Consider the following 25,000-nt stretch of genomic DNA (forward strand, 5'->3'; position numbering starts at 1 on the left):
CTAAAGGCATGAGCCATTGCTGCCAGGCTTTTAATAGAATCTTTACATGTGTAAACCAATGGTGTTAGGTTTGTTTTGTTTTGTTTTCTCCATAATTGCAGTTAATACATGGCTGTTCACATCTGGACACAGAAATTTCAAAGATGAATTCATAACACCAACAGTTGTGATCACAAGCAAGAGGTGGTTAATAAATGTCTGGGTTGCTGGGTGACCAAGAAAACACTATTTTCCATCACCTGCTTAGTCCTCTCCCAAACCTTGTTGCATCCCATGGCAGTGGAGGCTCAGAGTGCCTTCAGGGTAAAATGTTAAAAGTCACGCAAGCTGCCCATGTATCCACACCCAGCCAATGTGGCCACCTCAAGAATGTGTCAGCACGTCTGGTGTCATGAGATGTGGAATGCTCTTTGTTCACCTCAGGGCAGCATGTTGGAGCCCATCCTACGTCCTTGTACCACTGCTTTAGCACAGGACTTGCCACACGTTAGAAATAGTACCACTTGCAGCTGGGGGCCCCCCAGACAGCCAGTCTCACAATCCAGCACTGTTTCCTAGTCTCTCCGAGGCATTCACATAACCAAGCTAAGTGCCTTTCCTGTCCCAGGCTCACTGTCAGACGTAGAATGTACTTGGCCTCTCATAGAACAGATAGCAGTTTGCGTGGGTTAAATTCAGACGAAGGTCAAGCAGAGGATGTTGGCTTCTTTGTAATGTTCCTCCTTTACAGTCAAGTATTTCCAAATACTGTGGATTGCTTTGCTGGGGAGTTGCTTTGCTCCTGTTTTGTTATGACTGTGTGAGGACTTTGGCAGCAAAATATTACAGCAAAATCACCAGCGTATGTATCTTAGTAACTTCATAAAATGAGAGGGAAAATGTCTAACACTGTGTGTGTGTCACAGGCCCTCGGAAGGACTCAGCGTCCGGCACCTGCCGCCCAACCTGAGATGATCTGAGTTTGAATCCCAAGACTCACACAGTGAAAGTAGAGAACTCCACTTTGACAAATGGACCTCTGTCTGTCTGTCTGCTTCTCTCTCACCAAATAAATGTAATTAGAAAAAAGTAAAAGTATATGAATTATTTACAGTAGGTGGGGAAAAGGGGGCATGGGTGTGGCCAGGCCCCACTGGGGCAAGGCTGGACTCACCTTCCCAAAGCTGGCGGCATTGACAGGCTGGGTGTCATTCTTCTCACAGAAATCCAGGTAGTGCATGTAGAGAGCACTGCGAGGGATGCAGACGCCTTCTGCAATCTCGTAGTTTTCCTCCAGCCTAAGGAGACGAACACCGATGCCAGTGAGCAAAGTTAACAGCAACAGGATGTGTCAGCTGCCCTGCCTTCCAGTCTGGGAAGGCCTCGGGAAACAGTTCTCGCCCTCCATGATGAGAAACCGGGGCCCAGCAAGTTGAAGAGGGCTGACCCTGGTCACCCCTGGGGTCAGTAGGTCCCTTTGCATTCATTCCTGGGTCATTTCTCCAGGCCAGGTCCCCAGCCCCTGTACCCTGTGGTGACACTGACCTGGCCACACATGGACTAGATCTGACCTTTAAAGCTAAGCTAAGAGCTCACAGGTGCCCCACGCCTTCCTGCGGGCGGGTTAAGGGTTCCGTGGAAGGGAATGTCCACTCCGCAAATGGGTTCAAGTCCCAAACTATTTACTGGCGTGGTGACTTTGAGCAAGTTACCTATAAGTGATAGTGGTAACTGCCTTTTAGGGTGGCTGTTGATACCAAAGCAAAGGGTGTGTAGCAAGCCTTATAGGTACTGGGCTTAGGCGCTCTGTGGGTGACATTGGGCTCCCTCAATTTTCTTTTCCATAAGACACTTTTGGGGACCTATGTTTCTTGTCCCTGAGAACATAGAATAAATCTAAACAAGTTTTGAAAGATGATGATGATGATGATGATGATGATGATGATGATGATGGTAATGATTTATCTAAACACCAGAACTTAGGCATCCAAATGGATTCTGCTCCCACCAACACTGGCCTGTCAGGGGTCTGTGTCACCCGTCTTCCTACAATGCTGTGACACAGGACAACTTGGAGCCTGGAGCACATACAGTTCAATGAACTTACCAGCAGAAAACATTTCTCCTTTGATCATTGGATTTTAGGAAACAACTCAAAAGAAGAAGAAGAAGAAGAGGAGGAGGAAGAGGAGGAGGAGGAAGAAAGAAAGAGAAGAAAAGAAAAGAAAAGAAAACTAAACTGAAAGCAAGTTTAAGGGGGCAAAGTGATGAATACCAGTTTTTCCAAGTTTGGGGGTCGGGGTGTAATATAAGGTATATCCTTAAGCAGTGGAATAAATGTCCTCAGGTAGCTTTAAACTCATTCTGAGGGCACTTGACAGAGAAGAGGTCCAGCACTGTCGCAACTCAAGCAGAATGAGGGCACGGCCTCCTGAGGTGCCCACTTGAAGGGCTGGCACTCACTCGGCTCATTCCAACATGGCATTGAAAGAAAACCAGCTCAGTCATTTCATACCCAAACCTCATGTGTGAATATGGCCCCAGGGACACAGGCAAACGGTAGAGCTGAAATGGGGGATGGGCGCGGCGTGCCACTGCTCTCCCCTGGGATCGGGGCATATGGCATAGTTCCTGCTGATTCTCATGTTCTGGTAAATATCTTACGCAACCCTTTCTAGGTGACCAAATACCCAGAGGCTGAGGGAGTATCCAGTCACCTCAGGGCCCCTGAGGTCCCACGTATTCCGTGGCACACAGTGAGCGCTTGGCATTTGATGGATGGCTCATTTCAACCATTTACAAAATAAGTATTGATCTTATGACCTGCCAGGCACTGGGGTTGTATCATGGTGAGCAAAATGGCCCTCGATGACATATATTGAACAGGTTCATGGTAAACAGAGGGATAAAGGTGAGATCTTTAACTCAACACACATTTGCTGAGGGCTAAGAAGTGCTCCCAACATAAGAAAGCAGAGAAGCCTAGCATGGCCCGTATATAAGGATGATATGCCAATTCATCAAATGTTCCACATTTTAAAAATCATAAATAAATTGAGGAAACAATAATAAACAAAATGGAGCTCTACACCAATGTATGTGATCTCAGTGTCACCAACTGGACCTCTGTGTTTGACCCAGGGGAACTAGCTTCATGTACAGTGTAGGTTTTTTTTTGGGGGGGGGGCGCTGTCTTGGGCTTTGGATCCGGGATGCATGAAAATCAGCCTTCAAATTTAGCCAAGATCCCTAACTGCCACTCACAGCATTGTTTCTCTGCAGAAGTGATGTCAGAGGCCCAGATGAGGCTGAAACTTTATAGGGACCATGTAAGTCAGGCAGCTGTCACCAACGGGGGTCTCACAGGCATGCTTTGTTTAGCCTGAGCAGCATTGGCTCAGCTTTTCAACCCCAGGACTTTGTACAGAAGAATCTGGATTCCTGGCTCCTTATGAAAAAGCTGAGGGCTGGCAACCCTGGACCCATATTCCCTCATGACAACAATTGGCCAGGGTGAGCTGTGCCCTGGGGTTGGCCGGAGTCCACTCTCCTCCTGATTTTTCTTACACCAAGTCTATTTTCTGTTCTTTTCCTGGCTCCTGTAGGCACTTGTGTTGGCATCAGACACGACCTATGTCCTAGTTCACTTTGGAGTCTATTTGGGGAGAATTGACACACAAGAAGTTAAGAATATTTAAATACTATAAACTCCTGACCATAGATGCTATTAAAGAGGGAAACACAGATTGGTGTGTAAATGGGATTGGATAATTATGGTTTCACAGAGGACTTGGGATTTAAGCTTTGTAACAGCAAACAACAGCTCATATTCAGGGTGCCAAGCACTGGGTAGCCACAGTTTTAGTTAATTTTCATGATAGTCACATAAAAGCCAGGCATGTTGGTACAAGCCTGTAATCCTAGCACTCAGAGGACGATGAGGTGGCAGGATTTGGGGTTTGAGGTGAGCTTGGGCTATGTAGTGTGTCCGGGCACGGCCTGAGCTACCTAGTGAGAACCCGAGTCAACAACAGCAAAACCCAAAGGAGGCAAAGCGAAACAGAAAGCTATGAGGCTGGCACCATACCCATCTTCCAGATGGAAACAGCCAAGGCTCAGAAAGTGGAATCCACTTGCTAATGCGACCAGTAAGAAAGAGAATCTTTCTCACTACAAACCTGTGCTGCCACAGTAGTTGGAGGAGGCCCCCAGCAAGAGAAACAACAAGTGCAATAGCTATGTCGTGCGCTCTGAACTATGGGGAAATCTGTCTGGACAGGAAGAGGGGCTTATGAAGGGAGAACTAAAGAGACAGGGTGACAGGGGCTGAGGAGAATATTTAAATGACATGTAAAAGAATGGCTTGACAGACCGTCCTCAGTGAGGTGCTACCATGAAATGTTCTTCCCAGGAGATGGCAAAATGGCGTTCAAATGACTGAGGGTTAGAGAGATGGCTGGCCACTCAAGAACATCAAATACTGCTCTTCCTCCAGAGGACCTAAGTTCAGTTCTCAGCAACAATGACCGGCAGCTCACAACCTTCTGTAATACCAGCTCCAGGGATCTCACACCATCGTCTGGCTGCAGGCATTTATATACATATGGCACACACTTGTGCAGACATGTGTATACACATAAAATAACTTTTTTTTTTTTTTACAAAAAAAGGGCACTGAAAAAAAAATAAAGACTCATGGGTGGTGAGATGGCTTAGTTAACGAAGTTTACAATAACATATAAACTCCGATCTGCAGAGCCCGTGGTTGAAAACATGGTAGTGTGTACCTGTAACCCCAGTGCTGGCCATGCAAAGACAGGAAGAAGTCTGGGGCTGGCCCACCAGCCTACCAAATTGGTGAGTTCCAAGTTTCAGTGAGAGACTGTGCCTCAAAATAATGTGGAAGGTGACTGAAGAGAGTGGGTCAGGGAATTCAAAGTCAGCCTCTGGCCTCTGCACACATACACATTGTACACACACATCAGCACGCACACACAATACACACAGACACATGACACGGACACTGACACAGACACTGACACACACACATGCACACACGCATGAAAGCACACAAGCACACAAGCACGCAAGCATGCAAGAAGACCTGATTACTTCTACAATGTTCTATGAATCACAGTAAAAATGTTATTGGTGACAAAGGTTGCACATACTAATGTAAAACTTGTTATGTTCTATTAGCCAATAACCGAAGCGTGAGAAAAGACAAAAAAGCAAACAAAGTAAACCCCGCAAGCTCCATCTTAGACTTGTGAGTGTTCCACTCAACAGTTCCCCTGTATTGAAAAGGGGTTGACTTCAACACTTCAGGCCATTGTGTTTCTAATACTGAGATGTGAGGAGCTGGGCAGCCAGGACTTGATGGAAGGAGGAAAGTGCCCCTTTGGCAAACTGTGTTAATGATTGCCCTAAGTTTATTTTGGCCCCCAAAACTCCATAGATGCAGTGGGGGGAGAAATATGCTTTTCAAGCCATTAGGAAGCTCTCTATGTGGGACATTTTTAAATGGGAAAGTACCCTACCCCCTTTTAAAGGCTAGGAGTGGCGTAGTTAATGTTCATCCACCTCTGTGGTGGATGACCAAGGATAACTAAAAACGGGGGTTAATTGGTAGTTTTTGAATGAATCAATGAACTCACGAGACTAGTTTGGAATCATTAAACCAGTTCAGGCAAGAAGTGCAGGGCCTCAACTGAATCAGGACAGCACACAGTGGAAGTCTCGTTTTGTCTTACTGGGGAGTAGGTGTTAACTAAGGTGAGTCTGGGGGACGTGGCTGGTGTCCGTCCTCCCATTATCAGAAACTCCCCAAGATGGGCAAAGCTTGGGGGAAGCAATGTTTTCAAATATGGTATTAAAAAACAGATTCTCAAGCTGAGAGTAACCCCGGTGGCCAAAAGGCTGAGGCAGGAGGATCACCATGAGTTTGAAGCCAGTCTCGACTATGGAATAAGACTCTGAGTGGCCCCCAAATAACAAATAACAAAAAACACCTGCCCCTCCGGTATATTCCTGGCTTCTTTATTCATTACAAATTACTAAAGCCACGCTGCCTGCATTCTTACTTACTGTTCTGTGGTCTGTTTGCCGGCTAAGTCAGACCAAGAGACCAGGACTGAAATACACCATCCGAGGTTATAACACAGCCCGTGAGATGGACCCCTAGCAACAACAAACTATTTGAATCTCATGGACAAAAGTCATAGTTCATGCAGGCTGAGCTAATTAAGCAGTTACCTGTGAAAGGCTAGTACCCCCTAAACCACTACGCCTCTGTCTGTTTTTTTGTCCCTCTGCCTGGAGGAGCTGCGGAGCCTCAAAGTATCCAGGTGGCTTATGACTATGAGGCATTTTAATAAGCTCTGTGAGTGACGGGCGTAATTGACGCGGAAGGGCACCTTTGATGCCTGATGGATTCAGCAGGGATAGCATTGTGACACTGTCCCCGAGACCGCCTCGCAAAATCCAGAGGCTTGGCGCGTGTGCTGAAGTTACTAATTGGAATATCCGCTCCCCTGACGGAGGCTCGAAACAGAGAAAGCGGTTAATTACTTACTTCTCTTCATATCTGATGATGAAATTTTCCCTTTTCTCTCCTCTTTTAGAGGACGTCATTAGCCTGACACGGTGGGTGAACAATGCTCCATTATACCTGGATTTTTTTTTTAAACACACACACACACACACACACACACACACACACACACACACACACACACACACACAGAGTTCTGGACTTTTTTTTTTTTAAATCTTTTCTTTAACCACTTCATTGTGTTTGAATTGAGCCTGGGCTATTATGGATAGATAATGGACTTGGTCACCAGCTAGCCTGAGTCACTGTCTGAGACACACATTTTTAAAGGAGACCTCCTCAGAGGCAGGGAAGATGCTCTGTATCAGCTCTCTACAAGGAAGAGCCAGTGGTGGTACCTGCAACCTCCTGCTTCTAAGCTACATTTTACCTATGACTTTTTATGTGTACACAGCTGTCAGTCCAAAGTGTCCATGTCGTCACTTCTTGCAGACTTATCTAGAAACGCTAGAACAGGTCTACTTTACCGAAGCAGGATTTAAAAAAACAAACCCACTTCGTATAATAGCAGATAGCCACCGAGAGGAGACTGTGTTCTTTTGGGTTTGCTTGTTTCGCTTGGTTGTTTTTCCGAGACAGGGTCTCCTTATGTAGCTCTGGCTGTCTTGGAACTCACGATATAGGCCAGCCTGACCTTGAACTCACAGAGATCCACCAGCCTCTGCCTCCTGAGGGCTGGATTAAAGGTGTGTGCCACTCCTTTCTGGCTTTTTGTTTGTTTTGTTTTGTTTTGAGATCTGAGATTGTAAACAGTAAAGAATTTGCTGAGCAATCAGAGCAGGTCCCTTCCCTGGGCGTTCAAGGCCTCCAGGATCTGAGCCCTGACTGACTCTGCAGCCTTCTCCTGCCCCACTCCTCACAGATCCCACAGCTACTGGGCTGTTCCCTGCGCCTCATACATCTTGCCACCAGTCACCCAGATTGTCTGGTGGCAGTGAACCACATACACAGAAGTAACACCCTAAGATCAGAACAGAGCTCCAGGTGCCCGTGCTCACACAGGCACATGGTGCAGGGACACAGGGGTGACATACCAGCCGTGCTGTGTGTGTGTGTGTATGTGTGTGTGTGTGTGTGTATATGTATGTATGTGTTTTAGTGTGTGTGTGATGCAGGGGTACAGGTGCACAGGGGTGACATACCAGTTTGTGCTCTTTGTGTGTGTGTGTGTGTGTGTGTGTGTGTGTGTGTGTGTGTGTGTGATGCAGGGGTACAGGAGCACAGGGGTGACATACCAGTTTGTACTGTCCTGTGTGTGTGTGTGTGTTAGTGTGGTTGTGGAGCAGGGGCACAGGAGCGCAGGGGTGATATACCAATTGTGCTGTCTGTTATTCCAATTTGATTTCCATTGCTGTGATGTGACCAAATCAGAAAGAGCTTGCTTGGCACACATGTCCCAGTCACAGTCTATTGAGGAGGGAAGTCAAGCAGGAGCCATGGAGGAAGGCTCTTTCCTGCTTTCTTTCCCTGGCTTGCTCAGGCCTATCTGCCCAGAAATGGCACTGCCCACAGTGGGCTGGGTCCTCCTGCATTCATTAACAAGTAAGAAAATGCCCACAATTGTGCCCACAGGCCAATAATCCTCAGCAGAGGTTTCCTCTTACTGGGTGACTCTAGTTTATGTCAAGTGGACCAAACTAACCAGGACAATCCCATGCAGCGTATTTTTTTTTCTTTGTTTTGGGACAGAGTCTCTCATGAAGGCCAGGCTAGCTTCAAACTTTCTATGTAGCCAAGGATGGCCTTGAGCTGCTGAAGTTTCTGCCAGTGCCTCTCAATGCTGGGATCATGGCACGTGCCTCGACGCTCAGGTTACGACTGCCACGGCTCTAACTCTGGGCTTTGTGCAGACTAGGCGAGCATTCCATCAACGGAACTCTCTCAACAGCCCATACAATACATGATTCTTTTTAAAGTTTTCTTTTTTACATTTATTGGGGTGGGGTGAGGAGCGAGGATGAGTCATAAAATAAGTTGTGGGCCTCGGTTCTCGCCTTCCCCCTTGCGGGTCCGGGGATTGAACTTGGGTCCTTAGGCTAAGCAGCAGGTGCCTTTACCCATAGAGCCACCTCACCAACCTACATACATAATTTTTGGAAACAGATGACTGCTACCGGACTGTGTGTTTATCGTGTGACTCTTTAAATCATGATTTTTTTTAGAGTGAGTGTACGCCATGGACTTACATGTTCACACCAGTGGCAACCTCGTCTTCAAGCTGTGTCATATTTCTCTTCTGTCGCATTTTATTTCCTCTCATTTTACTCTCGGCCTGAGGAGCAATCGGCTCTATAAATACACACCACAGGCACTTCTGTGATGCTCACGCAACAACGCGGGGGCCTCAGAACGTGTGTCTGCTGCTAAGGCATTGGCTATGGTGGTCCTGCCCATTCTACTTTATGGGACTTAGGTAACTTTCATGATGACATCATCTGATAGGGGGATGGAGGAAGCATGGCCCTAGCATGTCCTGTATCTGTAGATGTGGCCAGTACAGAGCAGAGGATGTGAGCGCTCTGTCACGGCAGTGACTGGTGGGACCAGAGCACAGAACAGTCTGATCCCTCGGGGTACAGCTTCCCTGGGGCTGGGGCTCAGAAACGCAGCTGCAGAGGTCTGTCCGGCTTTTGGGTATCCACATCTGTCGTGGTTTTGTTTTTGGTTTTCGAGACATGGTTTCTCTATGTAGCCCTGGCTGTCTTGGACTCACTCTGTAGATCAGGCTGGCCTTGAACTCACAAAGATTTGCCTGCCTCTGCCTTCCCTGAGCGCTGGGATTACAGGTGTGCACCACCGAGCTCCGCTGACAAAAGCTGTACATTGTCTAAAAGCATGGTGTTGCAAGCTATCAATGATTCTGTCTGAGGGGAGACTGGAGACTGGTGGCCCCAAAGCTGAGGGGATTGTGACACAGTTCCTTGTCCTGAATGACCTCCTCCATTTTCTTTTCCAGTCATCCTCCATCCCTACATCTCCTCACTCTACTGTGGCAAGTGTGGTCTCAAAGGACAGCTTTGCAGGTCTCCTTACACCCCAGGGGAAGGGTTCTCTACATAGCAAAGTCCAAGTGAGCAGAGCACCAGATCTCAGTTTCATCTATTCAGTCAGACCAAAGGTCGTTGACCAGGTTTAAATTATTATGATGTTTAGTTTTAAAAGGTCGAGCCAGGCGTAGTGGCACACACCTTTAATCTCAGCACTTGGGAGGCAGAGGCAGACGGATTGCTGTGAGTTCGAGGCCAGCCTGGTCTACAAAGTGAGTCCAGGATAGCCAAGGTTAACACAGAGACCCTGTCTCGAAAAAACCCAAGATAATAAAAATAAAATAATAATAATAATAATAATCTTAAAAAGAGGTCAATTTACTGCGGCCTAGAATTACCTGGGAAAAGAACTGGATGAGGGATGGGCTAGCTCAAGTTGGCCTGTGGCTATCTTTATTGCTGGTTGACCCATCCACTGTGAGTGGCCCCAATACCTAGGCTGGGCCCTGAACTGTACCACTAAAAAAACAAAAACAAAACAACAACAACAACAAACCCAGCTGTGCAAAAGTAGACAGCACAATGTATTCACTTCTCTCTCCTCTTGACTGTAGAGGCGGTGTGGCTAGCCACTGCCTCCCTTGCCTTGCCTTCTGCAAAACTGATGGACTAGAATTGTAAGTCAAATAAATCCTTTCCTCCCCTATGTTGTTTTAGGTCAGGACATTTCCTTAAATTTAAAAAGTGTGTGTGTGAGCCGGGTGTGGTGGCGCACGCCTTTAATCCCAACACTTGGAAGGCAGAGGCAGGTGGATCGTTGTGAGTTTGAGGCCAGCCTATTCTATAAAGTGAGTCCAGAACAGCCAAGGCTACACAGAGAAACCTTGTCTTGAACTGTCCCCCTCAAAGTAATAAAAAAATAAAAAGTTGTGTGTGTGTGTGTGTGTGTGTGTGTGTGTGTGTGTGTGTGTGTTTGTCCACAGAGGCCAAAGGAGGGCATTGGAGGCCTCTATACTGGAGTTACAGGTAGTTGTGGGCCATTCAAGGTGGATGCTGGGATCTGAACGCAGGTCTTCTGAAAGACCGGTCTGCTCTCGCCACCCCTGAGCCGACTCTCCAACGTGACCAGGACATTTTATCACAGCAGCAGACAGAATACTAGACAACCGTGAGGGTCTTTTTAGAACAATGCCAAGCCTAGTTGGCTACTGGAGATTTGTGAGAACATTTTTAAAGAGAAACGCTAAGTTTATTTAATTGCACACTAATATCAAATATCAATAGCCCATCCAAAAATGGAAAATGTCCCCACCTCCAAGCTACCCTGCCAACAGAGGGCCAAGAAGTCTCCTCCGTCTTCTAAGTATTGAGGGACAACCTCACTTCTCATGCTAGCTGCTGGGAAGGAAATTACCCCCATCCTGAAGGTACACAGGAACTCAAAAAGGGCACAGCAGCGGTGGGTATGGGAGGTAGCAGGCCACGGAGGAGCCACGCATTGGCAGCAGGTCAGCCACCGTGGCCCAACAGGCTGCTTTCCATTTCAAAATACTCAGTGTGAATAGGGGTGATTGTGTGGCTGGGATTCCAGCGGCGCCCAGCATCCCCAGTGAGGTGGGATTTACTCACCCCCATGACCGAGGATGCTGGAAAGGGTTTGGCAGGAGCCCTTTGACAATATTTGCCTGTTTTCTCCTGGAAGCTGCCTTCAGATCATGTGGCCCCAATTCCTTTTTGGCTGCTTGGCAGTTATGTTATTTGTTCTCGGAGGAGGCCTGCTGTCTCCAGGGTGGTGGTGGGAGGGGGCCTCTGGAAGGGAGGGGCCAGAGGAGAAGCAAATCACTCCTAACCCAGTTCTAGCAGCAAGCCAAACTGTCCCAGGGAGGCTGGGTGCTGTCAGCCTGGCATAGCAGCTCTCCCTCTCAACGTCCCTGGGGCTGCAACTGCCAAGGGAAACAGGGAACAACATGAAGGACATAAACGCCTCAGACAGAAGATTCTTGTAGAGTCAGCTTCCTAGATTTGTGGGCTTAAAGTGCTTTGCGCTGCAGGGAAAGACAGAAACTGACCCGGCGGTTCTGCAGCCCCATCAGCCTCTGACGTGTGTACTTGATATTCTTTTCCGTGCCGGCGCAGAGGAATCCTTCCCAGGGCTGCCAGCGGCCCCACATGAGAACCTTCTTAGGGGTTTTGTTTATAATTCAGAGGTGAGATTTGGACAGACTGCCAAGAAGGAAGTGGCCAACTAAATTCTGCAGCTGTTCTCTATGCAGCACCGAGTGCCACTTAAAACGAAGTGAATTCTCTTAATCTTCAAGTGTGTGTGTGTGTGTGTGTGAGAGAGAGAGAGAGAGAGAGAGAGAGAGAGAGACAGAGAGACAGAGAGACAGAGACAGAGACAGAGACAGAGACAGAGACAGAGAGACAGAGAGGAGAGAGGGGTAGCAGGCATGCACTGCCATGGTAGGTATCTGGGGTCATTTCTGTCATACCATGTGGGTTCCATGGCTCAGACAGGTTGCTAGGCAGTTCTTTTACGTACTGAGTCACTTCTTCAGTCTGCGGCTAGCTCTTTATTAGCTAATCTGGCATGACATCACTAATCTGTGTGTCATCACTAATCTGGTATGATGTCACCAATCTTGTGTGATGTCACTAATCTGGTGTGACGTCAGGATGCTTTGCTAATAAGTAAACTGTGGAGCACTAGTGTAATACATCTGTGTCCCTTAATAGGGAGAATACAAATAAAATAAAAAACAGATTGCACAACTCCCATTGGTACTCACTCGTAAATACACACACACTCACACATCTTACTGAAAACAGTTATTTCTGAGGAAGAGGCAGATAACTGTGGTGAGAATGGACTTTAGCCTAACTTCTCACTTAATTTGTTACCAAGGAGGTGTGTTACTTGTACCAGTAACTGAAGAAACGGGAGGCATTTACGACTATATTAATTTCCTGGCATTACTAAAAAGGTAATAAAATATAAAGATAAATGGTGAGAGTTAGACAGAGGCAAGAAGAGTGTGAGGAAGCATGCAAGCGTCCCTGAATTTGCAGATAGATCACAGGTCAATCAGCTCAGATTAATCTCAGAGCTTCCAGGCAGCCGGAACCAAAAGGGGGGGGGGGGAGACACACTGTAAATCAATTGCTGTTTTCTGTAAAACGAAGAATGTATCTTGTTCCTTTCGAGAAAGAAAGCTTTTAGGCTGAACTATATTAGAAAAATAATTAATTACTCATGAAGGAATTATACGGAGGGTGGGCTAAAGCTTAGAGGAATGTCCTACACTTCCCCCAACCCCCACCCTTCTCCTGCGCGAGTGCCCAGTGTCTTCCCTCATCAGGCTTTGTTTTGTTTTGTGTCTTGAGACAAAGTGTCACGTAGCCCCTCGGACTTGGTGGACTTGGTGTGGCAGAGGCTGGTCTTACGCTTCCAGCCCTCCTTGCCTACACCTAGTCAGTAAGGACAAACAACATGAGCCCCTCGTCTGCGTCACAGTGTTCTTTACAGACTGCACTGACCAAGTCCAGCCTCTTCCCTTCTGGGATGCCCTTAAGTGTGCCCAAACTGCTTCTCGCACATGATTAAGATCCTAACCGGCACAGGGATGTGGGTTTCTGGGGCTGAGTCCTGGGCCTAGGGGAAGTTACTAGGCAGAATATGAAGGACATTGTTTGGTTTTTTTTTTTTACTTTTTTTTCCTCCTTTATTAATTTATTCTTGTTACATCTCAATGGTTATCCCATCCCTTGTATCCTCCCATTCTTCCCTCCCTCCCATTTTCCCCTTATTCCCCTCCCCTATGACTGTTCCTGAGGGGGATTACCTCCCCCTGTATATGCTCATAGGGTATCAAGTCTCTTCTTGGTAGCCTGCTGTCCTTCCTCTGAGTGCCACCAGGTTTCCCCCTCCAGGGGACATGGTCAAAGGTGAGGCACCAGAGTATGTGAGAAAGTAATATCCCACTTTCCACTCTACTGTGGAGGATGTTTTGACCATTGGCTAGATCTGGGTAGGGGTTTAAGCAATATGCCCTCCCATTGGCTTAGGCCCGATGATGGACTGGGTGGTGATAGGGAGCAAATAAAGGCTTTAACTAGGTGCTTGACTTGACAGAGGCTCATCCCTGAGAGGCTACGGAGGCCTTGGGGTCTGCTGAAGCCAGAGTCGCAGTTTCCTCCTGGCCCAGCTCCTCCAGAATCAGCTCCTGAGCTGCAAAATGTGGATCCTGGGCACGGGTTGAATGCACTAATTATATGCCCATCCTGTAGAGCGGAGAGCCCCCGTTACAGCCTCAGGTCATTGTAGCTGCCCCATCTGGATGTTCCTCAGGCCCCGGCTTCCACAGGGCGTGGTTGTCAGAAAGGGTTTGCTCTTACACACCTGCCCACTGAAGTGTCACCTCTGAGACACTTTCCCTTACTGCTCACTAGAATACGACTGCTGCCCTGTCCTTCAGCACCTCTTAAGTCTCCCACAGCACTGCCACAGGCTAAAGTCTGCTGGTTTTGTTTCTGGTCCCTTAAAAAAAATATTAGTACTGTGGATATAGCTCGGTTGGTAGATTGCATGCCAAGCTTGCTCAAGGCCCTAGATAAACCAGGCGTAGCACCTGGCCCACACTATAATCCCAGCACATAGGAGGTACTGGCCAGAGAGAGTTCAAGGCCAGCCTGGGCTACAAACACTGTCTAAAATAAATAAATAAATAAATAAATAAATAAATAAATAAATATAGTTCTGCTTTTCCAATAATCTCATCCTTTTTATGCTACAGGAGGACCAGCCCTGACATACAGTAGGAATTCATTAAGCCTTGCCTGAATTTAGCTAATGACTGAAGCTATGTTAACATACAATATAAAGGAAATTGGAGTTGGATTTGATTGCCCTAAATATACACACTTTGAAATCTGTTCTGCCCTGTGCTTGACAATTAGAGGGTGAAATTGGTTCTGGAATGATCCACCTGACTTTGTATTTCAAAGAACAAACCGCCGGTGCAGAACCAGATGCTGCAGACATAGGATATAAGAAAGAGGCATGACCTGCTATAGGTGATCCTCTGAGGACTCATGAGGAAGCAGTGTGCTGAAGAGCTGTCTAAACGCCACCCATCTATGACAGGCACTGCCTGAGCCTGCCATTTCACCCTCAGGACGACACAATTGTCATCCTCGTTGCACTGGAGTGTCAACTGAGGCAGAGGGAGGCCGAGGGCTTGGCTTGAGGTTGCATAGCTGTCAAGAGGCGCAGCTGAGAGCTGACCGCAGTCTGATGTCAGCGACAGCTGTCGCGGCCTCACCATTGCCAAGGCAGATGCCCAAGAACTGCAGAAAAACAGATGCCACAAGGAGGCTTTCTTCTAGTCATATTTAAACATATATATTTCTTAAGTGAACTGGTTCGGGATACCAAGAACATAATATTAATGTCGTGCATTTCCAGAAAGTCTCATACCCAATGTCTTCTACATGGCTGCTTCGTTCCCATGGTGGCACCATGACACTTAGTGTGGACATAAATTAGCATGTTTGGAGACCATTACAGAGGCAGGTTGGCTAAGGGAAGTAGATTTGGAATCCCCCTTCCCTTTTAGGCAGGCGTGGGGAGCGCAGGATCTCATGCTAGCCAGGCTGACCTTCAACTCACTACATATAAGGGAGAAGTTGAGTTCTAGCCCTCTGGCCTCTGCCTCCCATGTGCTGGGATTATAGGCATGAGTTACCACATGTAGTTTTATCCTGTGTATGGGAAATGAACCCACACGTCCTGTCTGCTACGCAGACAGTCAACCAACAGAGCCACATCCCCAAGTGATGGGCTTTAGGTTAATATTTGCAGAAACAAGAGAAAGGCAAATGCAGTGGTGGTGGTGGGGTTGTGGGGGGGGGGGCATTTTGAAGGAGGTCAGCTCCCATTACAAGAGTGTCAGGCGTCAGCTTGTGTTTCATCAAATAACAGAGGTGGCTTCCAAGGCTCCTTGCTAGCCCTTTCATGATCTCCATTATCTGTTAGCGTGTTCTTTCTCACTGAAGTTCTGCCAGCAAGCTGACTGCAGAGACTCCTGAGGGCGAGTTGAGACCTACGCGAACGCCTTCTGCTTCCTTTCCCCACCAGCTCTCCGTCCTGGGGCTTCCTCTTCGCAAGCACCAGGTTGGCAGTGAAAGAGCCCCCAGCCAGATTCCTGCCTCCTCCCATTTAAAGAGTGGGGACTAACCAGTGATGGATCTGCCTCAGCTTTACTCTTTTCTCTGGGACATGGACATCGCATGTTGACTTAGGATGGCATAGGGCGTGTAAGTGAGCCGCACGCAGGAGGGGGAATGGAACTGATGTGACACCTTCCCCTCTCCAGATCTTTCCCCTCACTCCTGGGTTCCTTTGGGTTCACTGCGCTAGACTTCTGAGAGAATAGCCTTCGACTGCCACAATTCTCCAGGATAGGTCTCAAGTCACAGAGCCCCAGGGTTCAAATAAAGCTTTGAGAGCCTCTCTACACATTTCCAAAAGTTCAGGAATTTCAAATATTAAACGGAAAGTCACTCTAGAGGATTACTTTGGTTAATGTTGTATTGTTAAAATAATTACATTTCCACCAACTGTTAATTCACTCAGGGGCCCCGGGTTGAGGAAGGACAGCCTTTCATTTCTACCATTTGCTAAAACTCCATCCATTGTAATAGCGGATTCCATTAAAACTCAATTAGCGACATTCGAATAAAATCTACCCTTTACCAGTGTTTTGATAATGGAAAAAGAACTTTACCCCCAAAGAAAAGAGATGTGAAAACTCAAAATGCCAGGCTACATCTAAGGTGAACGCTGTGCATTTACCTGCAAACTGAACAGACCAAATAAACATGGCAATGTCACAGCAGCCGAGGGAGAGCCTGCCCTGGCTAGGGAGATAGGTGGTTCCCGTCTGCAGAAAGCGGACACTTACCATTGCAGAGTGGCAGGAGTGGAGTGGGGTTTGGAGGCTCTGTTATTTTCTTTTTCCTCATCTGTTAAAGGAAAGAAAAAGGAGCTGCTGACTTCAGTTGGCAACAGAAGGAGAAAGTCAAAGGCTGCTCAGCAATTCCAAGTTTCAAAAGATGCCGGTCTCCCCAGGGTGCTGACGCCTCGAAACAATGACATCTTCGTGTTCCCAACATGCTAGCCTCATTGCACACCAACACAAAGGACACAAGGAAGATACACTTTTTTTTTTCAGACAAGCTCTCACTTGGGTAGCCCTGGTTACATATGGAACTTGGAACTTACCATGTAGACCAGGCTAGCCCCAAACTCAGAGAGATTCACATGTTCACCAAGTCCCAGAATTAAAGGCACACATCACTACCCCTGACCCAGAAAGCTGACTTTCTACAGAAAACCCTCAAGTCTGTTTTTCTTTATGGGACACTAGCAGGTGAGTCTGACAAGGTGCTCCCGTTGTCACTCAACTGATAAGATGGACCTAGCCACTGGTTACTTAGACATTCTGGACATCTGACTCCATGGTTTGAGGACTTAAGAGTATATTGTCCTCACTCATGGCTGTGAACTGAATGTGTCTCTTCGGTATTCACTTAGGAAATGAACCCCCAATGAGCTGGTTTGGAGGTGGGCCTTCGACTCCCCTGTGAATAGGACCAGAGCCTTTTGTTGTTGTTTTGGTTTGGTTTTTTGTTTTTTTGTTTTTTTTGAGACAGGGTTTCTCTGTGTAGCCTTGGCCGTCCTAGACTCGCTTTGTAGACCAGGCTAGCCTTGAACTCACAGCGATCTGCCTGCCTCTGCCTCCTGAGTGCTGAGATTAAAGGTGCAGGCCACCACTGCCTGGCTCAGAGCCCTTATTTAGACCCCAGAGAGTCACCGTGTCCATTCAGTGCTTCGCACATGCCAAACCCACCTAGGCAGGAAGTGGCTCCTCTCTAGAGCCAAACCTTCAACACCTCGGCCATTGCAGCCTGCAGAACCAGTTTGAGGTATTTTTTATTAGAACGAGTGGGTTAGACACAGATGTTAGCCACATTATACTCCTTGTGACCCCAACAGAGCAGGTAGTTTAGGATTGAGACAGCCACTTAGGAGTTCAGGACTGCACTATGGGGAGACAGGGTCATCGGCCTCTTTTATAAAGGACTGGATAATGCGTACTTTAAGATTTTCAGTCCAAGAGGAAGATGGAGAATAGTTTGTAGAATTTTTTTTTGACAGGGTACACAATGGCCTCAAAATCAAGGCCTCAGCTAAGATTCAAGTGCTAAGATTCAAGTATGAGCCACTATGACTGACTTAGAATTTGTACAACAAGAATACAAATCTCCCTGTCTCTCCCCCCTTACACACACACACACACACACACACACACACACACACACACACACACATCTTTTTTTATGTACAGTGATAGCAATCACGAATGTCTATAGTATGTTTACTAATGAAAATAATAAAGTTATTTGTTTGGAGACGCCACTAACATGTCTCTTTATTGAAACTCAGTCAGCATTCTCCATCCAAAAAGCTTATCTGTAAAGGCCACTCAACTGGTGGCCTAGCAAAAGAGCCATTAAACCAGCCAGACACACAAGATCCCAACTGCTAAATCCTCCAAAGCAATGGCCAGAGCAACAGCTAATCTCTGCCTGTCTGAGGACAATTCATCTTTCACCCAAGTCCCAATGAGGATTTTATTAGATGAAAGAGTCAACACAGAATTTCTTGATTCCCAAAATTCAACCCAAGGAAAATAGTTGCTATGGTCTCGGATAGTTTCAAAAAGAAAACTATGTACGTGTATGAAAATAGTGTGATGAAAATAATAACATGTATGCGATTAATACATGCTAAGAATTTAGTTTTTATGGCTGGGTGTCACACATGCCTGGGATATCCAAACCAAGAAAGCTGAGGTAGGAGGATTAACAGTTCATGGTCTGTGGCAGAAGATGACTCACAAGGTATGGGTGACCTGAGTTCAATTCCTCGAACTCGTGGCAGAAACAGAGACCAGGCTTCTAAATATTGTTCTCTGACCTGCATATGCACTGTGTATCATGTCCCCCACATGTCATGTCACATATATATACATACATATGTGTATATATAAAAGAGTACATGACTAGTCTGGTGCAAAGTGAGATGCTGTCTCAAAGATGCCCTGGGTTTCATCCTTAGCATCGCAAACAAAGAAAAAGAAGGAAAAAGAAAGAAAGAGATGAAAGGTGGAAATAAAATACATTGGCCAACCCCACAAATACACTGAACAAAGTTTGGTATAGAAAACAAGAGGAAAGGAGCCAACACAAACAAAAGTGAAAATGGATGAGGCGCTGGTGGCAAGCAAGGGCGTCTGCCCTTTTGACGTTGTGACACGGTGCTGTCATCCACAAAGTCTGTTTTCCAGAGCCATGCAATCGAGCTGCCGCTCCCCCGCCCCCACCGCACAATCTCATAATGTTTTACATGAGTCCATGCTTTTGGGCCAGGCCACATTCATAGTTCTCCTCGGCTGCATGCATCCTACAGGCCACAGGTTAGACACACCTAACCAACTCTTTCCCTTAAAATCTTAAAATTATTTCAAAAAAGTTGAATCCAGAAAATATTTTCTCTATGAAAGTAGATTGGAATTGGTTTAATTCTGATTAAAATATTGTGTTAAGAAAGAAAGGGAAAAAAAAAACCCTCCTCGCAATTAAATGGAATCTGTGAGAGACTCTCTGGGCAGTAAAGAAATGGGTGAGAGATAGCAAACCTATGACAGGTCAGAGAATGGTGGCCTGAGGACAAGGTTGAGGGCACAGAGAGAAGGTAGGAAGTGACCTGGACTTCTGACTGCCATGCTGTAGCTCTTCTCATTAACGGCACCCAAAATGGCTGTCTCTCTGTTTTGTAAGTCAGTCCTGTTCCTCAGCTGATAAAACCCACACCCATTGGGTGTTCTTTTCTGTCACCCAAACCACAGTCAGAATACTCAACACTCTCTGTCTGCTCTGTCACCCAGAGCCCCTTCTACATGGGTCTTGCTCCTCCAAGTTTCAATTGTGCAAGCATCACCTGTTGGGAGCCTCCTCAACCCTAGTCAAGACAAGAATCGCACATCTGGCTCTGCCCTGCTGTCACCCATCTCTTGTGGCCCAGTAGGACCGTCTAGCCCTATATTCATCTCCTCACTTTGATGGCTAGCTCACTGAGAAGACAGGTGAGTGTCCAAGTCATCTTTCTGTCACCTCCTACCTGGGCCTCAGTACTTGGCACTTTTAACTCTGCCATCTACGGTTGTTTAAAACCATAACCACAACCACAGCCATCACCCCCACAACCAGGCGGTTTTAGAGCTTACTCAAGAGCCTAGATCTTTGGCCGTCATAAGAATGCCATTGATAAGTACGTAGACTACTATTCAAGTTCTGTAGTTCACAACAAGGAAACAGCAAGCCACCACTTGGACTTCGGAGAGGAAGTCCGAACTAAAACTGACATTCCTTAGTTCCAACCGCACAGTGTCTACGTGTCTTGCAGGGAACTGAGCTGGGTTCCCAGCACTCACCCATGGAGGCTCACAGTTCTCTATAGCTCCATTTTTGGGACCTCTGACACTACAGACACCAGCCATATGCGCAATGCAGAGACATGCAATGCGGGCAGACACTCATATACATAATATCAAAATAGATATAGATATATATTTTTAAAAGAATACCAAAATAATACTAAGTCTCTGAAGATGCTCTGGGGAGAGGCACTGGGCAGCGCTTTCTTTGGGCTGTCTCACTTGATTCCTTTGCGTCTACTTATAAATTATGTGGAGACTATACAACTCCCATGAATACAAATGGCTGGTTAATGTGGGCTGGTACTTGATGCCTGGCCCTAGGGTGGCTCCTGACAATATTTAAGGCAAGAACTGTTCACCCAGGGCCAGTAAGGGCCTTTGGTTTCAACACCAAACAGGTGCCTTCTGCCTCCTGGGCTCCTCCTGCCCTCAGGGCCATTTGTGCCTCTGCGCCCAGCTCTGGGTGCCTGGCTTCCTTCCCTGAAAAGGGTGTCACTCTCTGGCCTGGCCCTCATATTTGGTGACTCGCAATCCTAATTCTCCTGAAGGACTGGCTACTTTCTAACTCATCAAATATTTATTGACTCTCTGCTGCGCTGTAGCTCTACGCCACGTGTGAAGCCTGAGAAGAAGCAGGCACAGCCCCTTAAAAAAGTAAAAATTAGTCTTTTTCAACAGAGTCAGTCACACTGGGTATGCAAGTCACACTTAAGGGCTGATCCTGGCCCAGCAGATGGCCAACACAAAGTGAACTGAATGGTATTTTTGGAGAGGTTTTTTTTTTTTTTGAGGTGGGGGGAGTGTTGTTTTGTTTTGTTTGTTTCCCTTTACAATCTTTTGCTTATATAGTATGGTTTCCAATTTTGTTTTCATGAGTTTCTTGTGTGTGAGAATGTGTCTGAGCATCTATCTGTATGTGTTTCTGGTGTTTTTTCTTTGGTTCTTTTCTCTCTCTCTTCTCTCTCTCTCTCTCTCTCTCTCTCTCTCTCTCTCTCTCTCTCTTTCTCTCTCTCTCTCTCTCTCTTCTTTGTTTTGTCCTATCCTGGTTTGTTTCTATTGTATCTTATTATTATTATTAGATGCCTATTTGCATTCTAATGAGGGAGAGAAAGGGCGTGGGTTTGGTGATTGGGAAGGTGGGGGGGATCTGGAAAGAGTTGGGGAAGGTAAAACAATGAACAGAATTTATCACTTTTTAAAAATCTATTTTCAACTTTAAAAAATCTCAGTTTAAAAAAAAAGTGCAAGTCTTGGGCAGGCACTGTGGAGGTTGGGTCCAGGATGTTAGGGCTATAAGTAAGGTGGGATTTGAGCCTGGCTTGGGAGCAGGCAGGAAAGGGGTTAAGGAGACGGGATAGCCTTGGATGCATTAGGAAGTGTGTTGTCCAGCACCCTTGCAGTTGACTAGGCCTGAAGGGCCTCAGGTTAAGTTAAGACCCACCTTGTAAGATGCAACGTCAGGCCTGTGGGACTCCTGGAGCATTTGCTCTCCGCTGCCCACCCACTGCACCTGCTAAAGCCAGAGGGCAGAGGTCTGTTTCAACGAACTCCTAGGAAGATACGGTTTCCAACAGAGCACCGGCACCTCTGTGCCTTTTCCTTTACCTGTCTCCCCTATAAACTCTAGGCTCAAATCCTGGCTCTGCCAGGTGCCGGTCATGTGAGCTGGAGAAGCCTTTCAGGCTATCAGCTCCTCATCTGTAAGGTAGAGACAAGATAGGGCCAAACACACAGGGCCCTGACCCGCCGCTGCTACAGTGTGCATGCTATTGCAGTGTTCCCTGAGCCTCTGAAAGCGGCAGTTTCTCCAAGAAGATCACTACCAGGTCACAGTCCTGCACAGGGACAGGCTCTTGTATTGACTCAGTGGCCTGTAGCTCCCTGTCCCCAGAGCCCTCATTTCATTGAAGGGTAGGGTGACTAGCCCATGACTGTCTTAGTCTATTCTAGCTGCGGCTGACAGACTATCATAGACTGGATGGCACATAAACTACAGCATGGCCCGTAAACTACAGCATGTCCTTTTACACACTTCTGGACACGGTGATCATGGTGCAGAAAGACTTTCCATGTGGTGAGGGAATCTCTTCCTGGTTCCTGAACTGTTTGGCATATGCCATGGGGCCTCTTTTATAATGGCGCTCACTCCGTTCCCGAAGACCCGCCACCTTCAGGCTCTACGACCCACCCCTAGATCTTTTCCTGTAAATACTATCGCTTTGTGCATGAAGTGTTAGCGTTCCAGTTCTGGAGGACACAAGCCTTCAGTGGACAGCTCTGCCTGGCCAGGTCGCAGGCTCACGCAGGCACAGACCCCGCTCTGGCTGTCTCTGGCACGGAGCACGTGGCATAGGCTCAGGATGTATTTGTGGAATGAAGACGTGGTTTGAATAATACCAAAATAAAGGCTGAGCCCTTCCCCTTGGCCTCAGAAAGCATACAGAACAACAGCATGTGACTTGTAAGGTGCCGAGGATATTCTAAGCCTGTCACGAACCCTGGTTTAACGTTCACAGCTGCCCTAGAAAAGAGACTAATTCACACACACACACACACACACACACACACACACACACACACACACGTGGCACCGAATGCAGTGTCTGTGGTCTTTAGGGTTCATCAACACGAGAGCGAGTTATTATCATTTTCTCTTCTTACAGAGGAGGGAAGGGAGGACCAGAGAAGTATAGCATTGTCTGAGGTCGTGTGGGTGCTGGTGGAGTGAAGGCAGTGACCACAACTTACTCTTGCCAAAGCCTCCCAGACTGGACCATCCTGGGCCTGGCTTTCTTTCCACCCTGTTGCAATGGGCTGGAGGCTTAAAGGACACAGTTTCTACCTGGCTGTTTCTTCCCAGTGGTTTAGTTCCTGTGCTGATTAAATTTGCCACATCCAAGTACCTGTTCTAGAATATTTCCTGCCTTCAGGCTGATTGGCAAAGCCTAAAGTATTGGGAGAGAGTCTCTAAATTAATTACCCCTTTCAAATAAAAAAGAGAAAAAAGTTCGGGTTTAGGTGAGTCTTGAGTTTCACTTCTAAGTTCTAATTCTATTTCCTTCCATTGTGCTGGCCTGCCCACACTGGGCCAGGCCTCACCTGTTGGGAACAGGAAGTTGGCAAATGTTTCATTTCGCCTAAACTCACCTCCTTCTCCATCCGCCTAAGGGCCCCAGCTGATGAGCAGGGTGTGTGGTACCCAGGCTTTTGGCAGTGGCACCAACCCCTAACAGCAAATCCTCCTCCTCCTCCCTGTGGGAACAGGGCTGAGTCCCAGACAAAGCAGTGACGCTGGCAGCATCTCTGTTCCTCCTCTTCTGGGTGAATTCCTCTATTGCCTCTGTCTAGGGAGGGGCTCACCTAACTGGGATGCGAAACCCAAAAGCTCTACAAGTAAAATTGGATACATTTTTCACTACAAAAAATTTTCAAAAAAAAAAAATCAAAACTTTCTGTGTGAGGGAATAGAAAATGTGTCATAGTTTCCAAAGACAACGGCTCACTTGGACAAACTACACTCGCGATACACACGGCGGCCTCACCTGCCCGCCACAGAAGCGCACTCCACAAAAGCAGGAGGAGGAAGACCCGGAACCCAGAAGGAAGCAGGGCAAAGCATGTATTGTTGGTGGGTTTAAGAAATCAGTCACTATGGTCTGTTTTCAGTATGAGGTGGGCTTAAAGAGCTGCCATGATTGACAGGTAGGAGGAGTCACTAGACCCTGTCTCCCCTAGCTGGGCGCTGGGCACCTATTTACCTTTTCTAAAAGTTGAAAAGCTACAGACAATCTGCTACGTGACTAAGCATCCCCCCATCCCAGGATCAGAAATGGGGTGGGGGCGGGGGAGCTGGAGGCCTGAGAGAGTGCAGAGTTTGGGATGAGCACTATCCTAGGACAGGAAATGCCTTTTCCTCCCTGAAGACCTCAGCCAGTGTAACCCAAGGAGGAGGAAGTGCACTTAGAATGATAAAAACCACCGTTTTGTACCAAATTGGCACACCAGCCATTCAGCCTTTTTGTTTTGTTTTTGTTTTTTTGCCTTTTCTGTAGGCTGATGTCCCACTTTGCAAGATCGTAAAGTAAACTGCTTCCTTTTCCATACCCTGATCTCCAGTACTCTTATTATGAGGAAACGATCCATCCTCATCAATGGAAAGAGCAAGACTAAGATTCCATGAGTCACTGATCAGATTGGTACCCGAGAACTCTGCCATGAGGCATCCTGCCTGGCAGGGGTGGGGGTTGGGGGTGTAGAATGTTCCTCCCATGTAGAGGGTTGTTTGATAGACTCTGCTGAAATCTCAAATGCCTTTTAAGCAGCAGCCTCACATATAGGCTATGCACACACACAGGAATGATGCAAACTTAGGGTTGTTTATCGCAGTGTGCTTATAATGGATGCTTGGAAGTGACTCAGTGTCTTTTTAGATGATGACGAGTTCTCACCCTGGAATACTATGCAGCTGGGGAAAAGGTACTAAAACAAAGAATGAAGATGCCCTCAATCCTGCCTCTCTCATTCTCTTCCTCTTCTCTTCCTCTTCTCTCTTCTCTCTTCCTCTCCATCTCCTCTCTCTCTCTCTCTCTCTCTCTCTCTCTCTCTCTCTCTCTCTCTCTTTCCCCTTTCTCTCTTTATTTGAGATAGGGTTTTATGTAGCCTAGGCTAGCTTCAAACTCATGAACTTGAACGCCTGAACCTCTTGCATCTACTTCCCAAGTGCTGGCGTTATAGGTGTGAGCCACTATGCCTGGTGACCTCTATCTTGCCAACACAGAGCACCCCAGGGCTGACACAGAAATGAACACATCAAGTCATAGAACAGCAGATGTGCATAGAATGTAATGCCATTTGTGTGA

The 25,000-nt window shown here is 47.0% G+C and overlaps 1 protein-coding gene across 3 annotated transcripts in view; it reads right to left on the minus strand.

Annotated features, from left to right (window-relative positions):
- Window positions 1-25,000, minus strand: part of RFX4 (regulatory factor X4) — a 156,451-nt gene that overhangs the window by 93,594 nt on the left and 37,857 nt on the right. For all 3 annotated transcript variants that reach the window (XM_084796287.1, XM_084796286.1, XM_084796285.1), the window contains exons 3-4: window positions 16,542-16,602; window positions 1,154-1,277 (exon numbers count right to left, since the gene is read on the minus strand). In XM_084796287.1, coding sequence (XP_084652413.1) covers window positions 1,154-1,277; window positions 16,542-16,602 — 185 coding nt within the window. The remainder of the gene's footprint in view (window positions 1-1,153; window positions 1,278-16,541; window positions 16,603-25,000) is intronic.

Source organism: Acomys minous (assembly GCF_964271855.1).
Source record: "Acomys minous genome assembly, chromosome: 9".
NCBI lineage: Eukaryota > Metazoa > Chordata > Mammalia > Rodentia > Muridae > Acomys > Acomys minous.